Below are 12875 nucleotides of genomic sequence, written 5' to 3'. Positions count from 1 at the left end.
ATGACATTTAAGTCCTTCACTCTGGTTTCCTGCCAAATTAATAATACCATTTTCCAAACGATACATTCTCACTCTTTCACAAATCATTATACAAACTGCCTTTTATCTCTGCTTGGAAAACTATCACCTTCTTTTCTTAGTGACCTAATCTGAATGACCATTTTAAGATTTAGTTCAAGAGTTAGCCTCAAAAGAATGTACAAGTAATAATGGGTACTTCTAAGGACAAACTGGGTGGCTAGAGGACAGAGAAAGCAGAGAGGCTTTCGATTTTACTCTTTTATACATTTTGAGTTTTGAACTATATAAATACCTATGCAGAGAATAATTTTTAAATAGAAGTCAGTCTACTACCCTCCCAATCCCAACCTGATCCGACGTCTCAAATTGTTCCCATTAGCACCTTATATTACTCCATCACCACCTACAATGATGTCAAAGTACACATCTGATCATCATTTTCATGGTGATGAAAATGCCTGAGATCTAGGAGGGCAGGATAGTCTCATATTTGTATTCCAGTGCTCACTACTCGCAGAGCATCATGAAAGCTGAATGACTGATACGCTGTTTTAAATGTTTTCTTGGGCCATCAACCTACTTAATGAGTATTTGCAAACTTCATTTATTGCCACACAATAGTCAAGTGGCAGGAAAGGGGTGACAAGGTTTAAGTTTGCCGTTCTCGCATAAAGCACACCTGTATGTATGGTCTCATATACATAAGGCTAGAAGAAATGTTAAAATTTGACAAAGTCTCAAAAAAGAAAAACAGACAAGTGAAATGACTTGACCAAAGAAACCAGCTAAATGATAGAAGAGCCATGACTGGAACACAATTCCCTATACTTCTTACAACATCATGACTCCTCTGCACTAAAACATCATCTCCTTTTTTCTGACTACAACCATACCATACAATTATGCTTTTATACTAAAATGGAATATTCTTGGTATGATTTATAGCATGTGAAGGGGTGATCTGGGAGAAGTTTGGACACTGAAATATTAATATTTCTGTGACATACGTTTGCCACATATATTACGTTACAGACTGTTCAAATTACTTGCATACATCATTTAATACTTTAAAACTCTCCCAGGTAGGTACAATCTCCATTTTTCATAAGAGGAAACAAGGGATCTACGCCAACTAGCTCAAGGTCAAATACAGCAGTTAGATTTTAGCTCAGGTATGTCTGATTCCACTGTCTCTGTAATGGTCATTCACATATATTAACACATAATTAAACATGCTATTGGTTTTATTTGATCAAAATAGCTCCTCCCTCCTTTGTTTTGTCTTCAAAGACTAGGTAGACAGTATACCAAGCAAAGATTTGTTTTGCTTTAACATATAAAACCACTTGATAAAAACTAAATACTAACTCTACGTTAGAAACTAGCGGGCTTTACACTTAGCTTTGGGAATCCTTTATTCAGATTAAATGATATACTTGTGTAATAATGAAGATGAAGAGCCTAACACTAACATTTAAAACTATGCCATCATTATTTATAATAATTGACACATTAATCACAAACTCCATCTTCTACAAGGCAATATTCTTTAGACAAATTTTAGTAAAGGCTTATGGGAAAAGAAGCTTTAAGTAATTTAACATTTAGACTTTACTTATTTGTCCTGCCTACCCTAACAACAGGTATATGTCCCAGGCAAACTCTAATAAAATTAACTAAATTATCTGCAGAATTTTCACTTAACATCACAAATAAATGTACAACTTAAAAGGATAAATACTAAACACTAATTATTTAAGTCTGATTTGCGGCTTTAAATTTGAGATAAGCAATCTAGATGAAATTTAATTCACCTGATTTAAGAGCAGAACTCGAGGGCCGGGCGCGGTGGCTCAAGCCTGTAATCCCAGCACTTTGGGAGGCCGAGACGGGCCGGATCACTGAGGCTTCAGGGATGGAACCACCCTGGCTAACATGTATAACCCCGTCCACTAAAATACAAAAAAAATACCGGGCGCGGTGGCGGCGCGGCGCGCTGTATCCCCAGCTACACGTGGAGGCTGAGCCAGGAGAATGGCATGAACCTCGGGAGGCAGCTTGCAAGTGAGCTGAGATCCGCCACTGCACTCCGAGCCTGGGCGACCACAGCGAGACTCACGCTCAAAAAAAAAAAAAAAAAAAAAAAAAAACAGAACTCGCTCGCCGGCGGAAGCCGGGCTCAAGCCTGTAATCCCAGCGCACTTTGGGAGTCCGAGACCGTGTGCGGATCACAAGTCACGGAGAATCAAGACCGAGTCCTGGCAACATTGTGAAACCGCCGTCTCTACTAAAAAAATACAAAAAATACTAGCCGGCGAGGTGGGGCGCCTGTAGTACCCAGTAACGGCAAGGAGTCTGAAGGCAGGAAATGGCGTTAAACCTGGAGCAGGAAGCTGCAGTGAGCTGATGTCCGGCCCACGATGCACTCCACCCTGGGCGACAGAGCAAGACTCCACTCAAAAAAAAAAAAAAACAAAAAGGCAGAACTCATGCAATACTTTCATACAAGAAACAATCCATCAATACACCTTTAACATTACTAAGCCAAATTTGAAGAGTATATATCAAAGTATGCTTACTAAAGTCATGGAACGATGTATAGGAATGGTGCAAACTGGCTACTGTTCCTATCTTTTTATGAGGGAGACCCAGTTTTTGCCCTAAGCAATGCCAGATTAAGAATATAACAAATATTGAGTAATTTGATACGTTCAAGAATTGCTGTGGGAAAGACATTATACCAATGATTCAGGTATACATATTCTTTGTGGACTCAATAATTCACAGAATACCACTGAAAATAGTAGCCTCAAATCACAAGCCCATTGGTTTAGTATAAAGAAAAACCATACACTTAAATATCAGGAGTTTTGCTACACATACCCCTTAAATATTCTTAATATTTCTTACTAAAAATCTGCTTTTCCAATTAAGGAATTACTTAGGGAATATCATCCAGGCTATGTTTAACCAGACAGACCTGCTTTTGTAAGGCCTCTCCTTCCTCATACTTTAAGTATTTAGAGAGTAATGCAATTAAGAAATAAACAGAATCTTCAGAAAAGGAAATACACACTGGACTAAAACAATTCTTCAAAGAAAGAATTAGAACATCGTTCCTCAATATTCACAAGTGTTCCTATTTCTTTTGAGGCTATATTTCATGCTATTCCACTGTATTTTCTTCCATCTTGGTTATCTGCTATCATTCTACACTTCCCCGCCCCCAACTCCTGCCATTTTAGGAAAGGAAGGTCAGAATCCTTTTATACTTTCCTAACTACCATTCCTCTATTAGAAAACAGATTTATTTGGGTTTCTTTACTACTTGATTGGTGGGGCTGCCATTTGTTCATAACTGCTTCTGATCTTTTCTGGTGCAGAGACAGATAGACTCCCATTCCTAATTGGGAAGTACCAGATTCACAGATCCAGTACTGTATTTCACTATTTCCAAATTAGTGCTATCAGAATTATTTTTTCTTTTTCTTTTTACAGACAGGGTCTTGCTGTGTGGCCCAGGCTTCAGTGCAAAATTATAACATAGCTCACTGTAGCCTCCAGCTCCTGGGCTCAAGCGATCCTCCTGCTTCAGCCTCCCCCAGTAGCTAAAACTATAGGTGTGGGCCTCCAGACCTGGCTAAGTTTTAAATGTTTTGTAGAGACAAGGCCTCACTGTGTTGCCTAGGCTAGTCTCAAACTCAAACATCAACCAATCCCGACCTTGGTCTCCCAAAGTGCTGGGATTACAAGGCATGAGCCACCACCCCTGGCCCAGGATTCTTAAATAACAAATGAATTGGCATTATATTTATTCTCAGGAAGTAGAGAACATATATACCCCTACCACCAGTCCTATATAAAATGACTTCTCATAAAGGTGATTTAGTTCAGGGGTTGTGATCTCCTAAAGAGAAAAAACAAGTGTTACTAAAATAGTTAGTTGGAATCTGTATTATTCACACACATATAAGCCATTATGTTTTCTAAAAATATTTAACAATGTTTGGCCTATATGATTTAGTTCACATAAAATTTTATACAATATGTGTCACTGTGAATACAAAAGGCCACACTCCTACAGATATAGCTCACGGTTCAGGAATTTCAGGTACTTCGGAAAATCGTAAGCCTTTTTGGAAAACTGTCAGTTCCTTTTACTCCAAGCCACGTTTATGAATAAAGTATGTTTCAGTAATCCATGTGGCGCTCCTGATGAATACATCAATATCAGTTTTTATACTAAGCAATAATATCACATATATATGATTTTACATTTTTATTACTAACTCCTCAGTAAGAACACTCTTAAACATGTAGATAAGCCTAAGATAGTATCTAGTATGTAATTCACACATCAACTGTAAACCTACAAGAGCAAAATTACCTTCACAATTTAACACATAAATGTCAGCTTCCAAGAAATATATTCAAGACAGAAATGTCCATCTTTAGAGACTTCAATTCAGTGAGACTTTCATGTAACAGAGGTCTAAGATTGAGACAGTTCTGCCTCCTGGTATACATTTATGTAATCCTCTCACTTAAACTTCAAGTAAAAAAAAAGGCAGAATTTTAAAATATATATAAGTGTACAAACAAAATGTGTATTTATGGCACATACCAGGACATACCACTTAACTTTCACAATGTATAATACTTTATCAGTGGTCATTAGCAAACCACACAAAACCATTAACAAGACATAGAAATATCTGCCACCAAAGGATCCTTAGAATCAGGTTTTCAACAGTCTTTTGGCCACAGATGACAGCTCACAATTGCAGCCATTCATAAGAGTTCCTGGAATGCGGCCTACAGAGTTCACACTGGTCGGCTATCTATGGAAAGTGATCTGTACTGTAGTCCTTTTCCAAAAGGGCCAGTAATACTTTGGACCTCCTCTCATTTATAGGAGACTGTTAAGTGTGTATGCAATTTAAACAAGTTTTGTAAAGTTCACTATAAAAGGAGCTACACATTTAAGAATTGTATTTTCAACCATTACATCCACCAGTTTACACAAAATCAATTTGAAAAGTCTCAACAACTGACCATAAACCTTTCTAATGAAAATGGCCAGAAAGATAAACTTTATGGTAATTAACGTAGAGTCAATAGGCAATACTAATTGAGAACCTTCTGCATATACAACCATCAGCCTTTTAAAGGTGTGATAATATTAAGATGTATTACTATAAGGCCTGGTTCTTTAATTCTAAATGATCTCAAAAATTAAGCCAATATAGAGCTTTGTATTAGGTAGTGGAACCAAAATCTCAAGATAGAGTTTTCAATGTATCAACCTAAACCACCTCAATCTTTTTAATTTCGCATTTTCCTTCCTTTTCTCAAAGAAATAGACTGTTTACTAAAGTCCTAATTTTTTTTTTTAAAAAAGCATACATCTTATTTACAAATATTTCCTTAGGATCTAAAATTTGTCAAACTACTTGCAAAGTTTAAATCGTAATTACTCAAGACCTCTCACTCCAGTTGGTTTTATTTCAAATTTGAATGACTACATATAAAACTGTATGCAGATTTTAAGGCGGTAACCCAAAATCACATTAAAATTAAATTTTTCAGTTAAGATAGTAGCCTCCTCAAAAGTACTCATCTCAGTAATTTAAACATATGCCTGGAAAACTGTTATTTAATTTCAAACACAAAATTTTAAAATGCCCTGTTTTTTACTAAGGCTTTCTATTAAAACACAACAAAACAAAACAAAAAAACCCCAACTATTTCTACTTAATGGATTTATTCCTTCACCAGGTATGTTGGACCAGTGACAAAACAGTCAAATGTGTAAGATTACATCTTGGAAACTAACATGTCAAGTTAAAAACCAATGAAAGACTATAACAAAAATTAGAAATGAACATTTGGTAAGCAATGTAGATTTTAAATGATTGGGGTGAGGGCGGTAAGTGTCATGTTTAAAATAGGACTGCACATACATCAAAACCCCTGAACTGAATTAACTGTTGCAATTGATAAGAACACTGATACAGCGGTATCTGTAGTTCAAACATTCACAAATTTGGAAATGAGATTCTTCAGATTACCAACTGTTAACACAATAAGAGGAAAAATAAATGCATTTTTGATGTCATACCCTAAAGAATACATTTCAATTTCCATCTATCAACAGAACTATCTGCTTCATGCCTTATCATCATACTAAAGTTCTGAGGAACCTAAGTATGTATGCTGTGAACTGAGAGGTGTGAAGAGGAGGGAAAACGTAATCTGCATTCTTGGGTGCATTCTTGGGTGGAGGGGTGTGTGTGTGTATAGAAAGTGGGGTAGGTCAGGAAACCAGTCATCATTTCTTTAAGAGATATGGGGCAGTATACAGGAACAGAGGAAAGAAAAGGTTATTTGCCAACTTATCAGGAAAAAATTGGCTTGTGGCAGCTAGAAAAGAGAAGATGCCTGTTGATTATTACCAAAGGCAAAAAAATAAACTCAATCTGTGTTACAGGTGTGTCCCTGTGTATGACAATGGGAACAACTATAAAAAGTAGACAGATTTTTCTGAGTGGCTTGTGGAATCAGTTTACTTGGTAGTCCTATCGACACAAAATTTCTCAATGACTAGCTAGCTGAGTGCACTTATGGACACGTGGTGTTCTCTAAGCGTTCTCAAGTGAAGAAAGACTCCCCATAAGTAAGTCACCTACAAAAAAAAGATGAACTTTGAATTACAAAAAGCAGAGAAGATGAATGAATTTCAGTGAGTATTTTTCAAACCAACAGAAGTATATAACAAAAATACAAGGCTAATTAGAAATGGGGGGTTAAGAAACGTGAAGGAACTCAGAAGAAACCATAGAAAGAGAAAGCTTTAACATATATGTCACTGTATTCTTCCACACACTCATTATTCTGGAAATCCGTAATACCAGTTTTCATCTTTTAAAACACCTAAAATTAGCCTCTCGCTAAACAAAACCCCAGCAAAGAAATGTCTGTGAAATTCGTGAAACTTTTCTATAATTTTAAAATATAATTTTAAAACACTGCAACAAGTCAGCTTTTAAAAATTTGCAATATGTATGTCAAATTTACATGTGACATTTCCTCAAAACCACAAAAATCCTCATTAAACCATAACCAAACATCAGCTGTTGTGGTATTGGTGTAGCAATACACCAATTCTTATTTAGGCCATTAAAAAAGCATCCCTAAATACAGGGAGCCAGTTATTAACATTTACACTTTTATTAAAAAATTACTCTTAAATTTCAAGAACTATAGCTTTCACTACAGTTGAAGGATCGATCTCAACCTCTCTTTCCTATAGTAAATAGACTGATGGAAGGTAAGAACATCTTTCCAGTACAGTTTTTACTTAACAACAAAAAAAAGTATCTTAGAGAAGTCTCTGGGTGTACCTTCTTTAATCAAAAGGCTGAACTAAGTATGATCTTCAAAGCCGGGTTTGACATTTCACCACTATGTCTCCAGCCTTTCCAGATACACTGGAGGAGATTCTTCACATGGATTTTTTTTTTTTTTTTTTCACTAGAGGGCCTTCTGGTTTTCCAGAAAGGAAAACTTGTAAGTAATATTATGTCTCAGCCTCAGAACTCACACTGACAAATCTCTCTGCCTTAAGTGTTCGAGTGTGACTGATATGTAAGAAAAGGACAATTCTATGGGAGCATAACATACTAGCTACCACCATTAAATGGTAAGGATTAAGCTTAAATTCACTTTTTTTTGAGTAAACAATGTTGCATCCTGACCCATTTTAGTGCTTTTAAACAACTGTGACATGACCAATACGCTCATTACACTCTTTGACATCAGCAATCTAAATCAATTTTACCAAACACTAAATTTTGTATTTAAAAATGCTAAGGGCCTCAGTTGACAACAAATCTCCCAAAGTTGCATCCTAAGCTACAATGTTGGCCAAGCATTTCTATCAAATATTTAAAATAGAGATTTCCATACCTGTCTTCATCACCATCAACAGGAATAGCTATGCTGAATACAGAGGTGGCCAGACTGTTCATAGGTGTTAACTGAAGGGGGTTTGCCAGGGCATCTGCAACAGGCGGCTTCACAACAGGCTTATTTTCAGCAATGAGAGAAAGTGGTGGTTGAGGTAGGGGTTCTGATTTTCTTCTAGTATCGTCGACTTGCCCGACTAAAGGTTGGGTCTGAGTCTGAAACTGGCTTAGGTCAGACTGTGGTAGACTTGTTGGTGCACTGTGTGTGCCTGGCGCTAAGGGCAGCCCAACGTGCTGGATTATGCTGCTGCTCCTGCTGACTGGTGTATGGCTGCTCAGCTGTTGAGACTGGGCCAGAGGCGCGGGTACATTTGGCATAGTAACAGAAGTGGTAGACACACTAGGCACGCTTGGAGCGGGCACGGCTGCAGGCACGTTTGGAACTCCGGGCACCACGGCGTGAGGGCCACCAGGTACGGCTGACAGCGGACCACTGCCACCCATCTGCGGCGGAGGCACGGACTGGGGCTGCCCAGCCCCGGCAGGACCCATGCACGGCTGCACCACGCCTCCCACAGTAGCCGGGGGCACTCCAGCCGGCTGACATGGCGCGGCCTGCCCACCTTGCGCTGGTCCCGTCCGGGGGGCCATGGCTTCGCTGGGCTGGGAAGATGCGCCCAAAAGCTGCGCGCCCACCGAGGAGGCATTCTGGCCAGTGCCCACGGGAAGGCTAGCCGCCGTGGCGGGGCTCGCTGCGGCGCCGGTGGATGAGGGCTGCGCGGGGCTTGGCGGCTGCAGGCCGGCCACGTGCTGCTGCAGGTACTCACTCTGGCCGGAGGGCTGGACGGGCAGCAAATGTCCGGGCGGTATCTGAGGCTGAGGATACGCGAACTGCTGGGGCTGCTGCGCAGCAGAAGCGCCGACTGCAGGGCCCGGCTGCGGAGGCAGGGACATAGCCGGCTGCGCCAGGGTTACATTCGTCGGCGGCAGAGTCTGTCCCCCGGGCCCCGTTCCCTGGGGCTGGCTGGGCTGCGCGGCTGCCATCACTGGCGACGGCCCGGTCGCGGCTCCAGGGAACGGCGGCAGCGGAGCCGAGGTTTGAGCCACAGCCCCACCTACGGGCGGCGGCGGCGGCTGTGGCTGCCCAACGCTAAAACTCTGCGGCTGGGCCGGAGTGGGCTGGCTCATTTTCTCCGACGGGGGTAGCTGTGACACAGCAGTCAAGGAGCTGTCAGTTCCCGACTCGGGCCCGTGCGCTCCCTGCATGGAGGCCACTACTACCACCACCGACCCTCCGGTGGCGCCCAGGCCGCTGTCCCGCTCCGCAGTCTGGTCAAAAGTATTGCTGTGTCTAATGCAATCCCCGGATCTAGTCAGGACGCTGCTGTCTGAATCCCGCTCATAGTATTCCATACACGTCCATCGGCCGCGTCGATAGGGCTCTCCGCTCCCGTGGTCCAGCTTGATCACGCGAAAACGGGAACTACAAGTGGTGGGAGGCTGAGATGGGGCTGCAGTCACTGGCCCGGCGGATGAGCCCGCGACCGGGGGGCCGCCGGGTGCTCCTGAGGCGGGGGCCGAAGTGGCGGCTGCCGCCAGGGTACTGGCGAGCGCCCCAGACACGCTCCGGGCCGAAACGACTCCTCCTCCGTTGGCGGGAGCAGCAGCCGCCGCTGCCAGCTGCCCATCCAGAAGGAGGTTTGGGGATACGGTCCCGGGAGTCTCCGCATCCCCAACATTGTTAAGCGTCTCTTCGGAAGAGCTGCGCTCGCAGACCTCCTCAGGGCCATAATCCGTGGCCCGAGAGACGTCGAAAATCTCGGAGGAAACGTCCTCTGTACGTGACTCGTCCGGGTCGTCCAAGCTCTCAGTGTCCTCGGTGATGCTAGTGGCCACCTGGGCCGTGGTGACACTGGTGATCTGGAAGCAGCTCTTCTTTTTGGCCGGCATCTTGGACATGGTGAAGAAGGCTGGAGGGCAGAGAGGCACGCCGACTCCTCCGGGTCCTGCCGGAAACCAGGGAGGGCAGAGCACGGCCCCCAAAGACAAAAGTCCGAGTCTGCGCTGGGGTCTGAGGCCCGCCGCTGTAAGAGTCACGAGCTGATCCAGGCGCTGGTCGCCCGGTGAGACATCCTCCTCCTCGTTTCCTTCTCTATGTCTGTCTCTTCGGCTCTGGCCCCGTCTCAGTCCCGCGGCGGCTCCTCCTTCCTTTTCAGCTCCCGCAGCCGCGGCGCCTCAATTCAATTCCCTCAGAGGCGGCGAGAGCGCGAACCCAGGGGCGGGCCGGCTGCTTCCTCTCCCGTCTCCGGGCAGCCGTGGTCAGTCCAGCTCGGCGCTCGGCGCGGTCAGCAGGCCTTGGCTGGGGGTGGGAGTGGGAGGGCGAAGAGGAGGAGGAGGAGGAGGAGGAGGAGGAGGCGGTGGCGGCGGCGGCGTGAGGGGCGGTGCTGCCCCGCTCGGGCTCCTCAGGCCGGTGCCGGCGTCAGCGCTGGGCTCTCCGACTGAGGGAAGGAGTGGCGAGTCCGGAGTCGGAGATGCCTGATTCAGCCGGGAGCCGCGGGCCGGGGCTGGCTGAAGGTCCGCCGGCGGGCGGTGGGGCTGCGGCGCGGGCAGGCGGCCCTCCCTCCCCGGCTCTAGCCGGAGCTCAACCCCAGGGACATGTCGACTGTCTCTGGCGGAAACCCGCTCTGGGGGAGGGGAAAGCCGGCTCGGTCCTCCCCTTACAGGGGGAACCACCCCTGCGGGCGGGCGGCGACGGCGGTCTCGGCCTCCCCTCGCGGCTTCTCTCAGAGAGGGGCGGCGGCGGCGGCGGCAGACCGCTGGCACGGGAGCGGAGGCGCCCCGGCTGTGTGAGGTAGCGGTGGTGGCTTCTTCGGCTCCTCCTCGGTGCGCCCAATTCCTAAACCCCGGAGAAACTGAAATTCAAACTGCTGAAGCGGCGGCTGCAGCTCCCTCCGCTGGGCCAAGATGGGGCTGAAATGGCCGCGCCAGGGATGCTGGGAGAAGCAGCAGCCCCGCTGCCGCCGCCGCTGCCGACTAAAATGCCGCCGCTGCCGCAGCCACCGCCAGCGCCGCAGCCGCCGCCGTTCCGTGACGCACCGGCGTCGTGACGTCACCGCTCCGCCCCCTCCGGTTTCCTGCAGTATCGCGTGGAACCTGGGGTGGGGGGGCAATGGGCGGAGCTAAAGGTTAAAAAAGGGAGCGGTTTCTTTATTTAAAAATTTTTAAATTTAAATTTTGTGTTGAAGGTTCTTTAAGAATTGACGAGCTAAAGACAATTTTTAAATTCCAAGCCTAGCGAAGCTTACAATGGAACTAATCAGATGTTTTTACGTCGGTTTGTTCCGAGACATTGGAAGACTGGAGGTCATGTGCTTGTGTCTAATGTTTAGCAAAATCTTAGTGAAACGAGGGCGATAGGAATGGGGGCTGGGGAAAACTTAGATGGGATAAAGAGAGATGCGGCTGAAAGAACTAAATCACTTTAAAACTTCTGAAAATAAATGTTGACCATTGTCGTCAGAGGAGTAAAATGTTCAGAGAAATGGGGATGATTAAACAAGAACAGCAAGCCAGATTGAGTCAGAAAATTATCTTCCTGCCAGAAATTCTGTCTCCAACAACGGCATCAGGGGATGGTTACTTGCCCAGGGTGAAGTCAGTTTTTAAAAAGCTTAAGGGTTACCAACGTATTCCTAAATTTCCTGAATTTGCTGTGATTCCAGGATTCATTTAAACTCCTGACACTGTTTTTACTTTCGGCACGAAATCAGCTTATGGGCTTTATAAATGTAGAACCTACTGCATTATAGTTCTTCTTTTTGTTTATTCTAAAACTGTTAGTAGCAGCCAGGGTGTTACATGATTTGGACTGGGCCACAAACAACCATAACGAGTGATAAAGCACCCTTTCCTGTTCCGGTACAAAGCATAACTATGAAAAGAAAGTACTGGCAAATTTATCATCTTGTAGCTAGTTCCTGGCCAAAGAAAATGGTAAGACCATTCTTTTAAACAGTTAAAAAAAAAATGGGGATGGGCTCCTAAACTTTGACATACTAGAGCAGTCATCATTTAGGTAAAATCTAAGTCTTAATGGAAATCGAGATTTCATATCTACTGCAGCGTTAGCAATCACATTATAACAGTAAATCGTTGAACTCGGTTCTCTAATCTTTGAAGAATAGAAATACTTTTTAATCCCAAAAGGTGTTTTGAGAATTAAATTTGCAGAGAATTTTTTAGGTCTTTAGTTGTAATTTATACAGCCAGGTCTTTTAATCTGAGTGGAAACCATGCCCTCCAAACCCAAGTGACTAGAGTCAGAATGTGAAATAAGACCACATAAAATCCCTATTTCTTAAGCAGATGGGCGAAAGTAATGGAATAAAATGTGACGTTATGCTATTGTGGCAGCGATAGCTAATGGAATGTTTCTTTTCTAAATCTGTAATTTCAGTAATTGTCAGAGGCAGTTTTCCATCAATAAATTAGATCAAATGGTTAAATCCAATATGAATTTATAAAAGCTTAATTTAATTTTGGATTGATTTACCAGATTGTTTAAGGTGGTTATCAATGGGTAGTGTTGATGGTGGTGCTTTTGGAAAAATGAGTATTATATGCCTGCTCATCCCTTTACATTATTTTATCATATAAACTTCTTGATTACTCGTTATGATACTCTTAAATCATATATTTAAAGGAAAAATCTTAATCTGTAAGACCATTTCTCCTTAAAAGGTTATATTATGAGGTGAAAGGAAAGATAAAGATAATTTAGAAGAGATCCAGAAGTGGACTAAATTTCTGGTAATGAGGGTGCTAAAGTAAAGATAATTTAGAAGAGATCCAGAAGTGGACTAAATTTCTGGTAATGAGGGTGCTAAA

At 43.6% G+C, this 12875-nt stretch overlaps 2 protein-coding genes across 5 annotated transcripts in view; one reads left to right on the top strand and one right to left on the bottom strand.

Moving 5' to 3' along the window:
• Positions 1-9967, bottom strand: part of TSC22D2 (TSC22 domain family member 2) — a 53779-nt gene extending 43812 nt beyond the window's left edge. For all 4 annotated transcript variants that reach the window (XR_001882012.1, XR_001882013.1, XM_017854944.1 and 1 more), the window contains exon 1: positions 7990-9967. Coding sequence is in view for 2 of the 4 variants with exons in the window: in XM_017854944.1 (XP_017710433.1) it covers positions 7990-9947 (1958 nt within the window). In the remaining 2 variants the exon portion in view is untranslated. The remainder of the gene's footprint in view (positions 1-7989) is intronic.
• On the top strand, positions 9625-11220 carry LOC108517147 (translation initiation factor IF-2-like). Its single transcript, XM_017854946.1, has one exon. The coding sequence runs from the start codon at positions 10520-10522 to the stop codon at positions 10841-10843; it is 324 nt and encodes a 107-aa protein (XP_017710435.1). The 5' UTR covers positions 9625-10519; the 3' UTR covers positions 10844-11220.
• The last annotated feature ends 1655 nt before the right edge of the window (positions 11221-12875 follow it).

This window comes from Rhinopithecus bieti, unplaced genomic scaffold (assembly GCF_001698545.2).
Source record: "Rhinopithecus bieti isolate Rb0 unplaced genomic scaffold, ASM169854v2 scaffold_36840, whole genome shotgun sequence".
In the NCBI taxonomy this organism is placed as follows: domain Eukaryota; kingdom Metazoa; phylum Chordata; class Mammalia; order Primates; family Cercopithecidae; genus Rhinopithecus; species Rhinopithecus bieti.
The sequence above is the reverse complement of the archived record's forward strand: the minus strand, read 5'-3'. Positions and strand labels throughout refer to the sequence as shown.

Coding starts and splice junctions, on each gene's coding strand:
- LOC108517147 (XM_017854946.1), top strand. CDS start 10,520: ATGCCTGATTCAGCCGGGAGCCGCGGGCCGGGGCTGGCTGAAGGTCCG.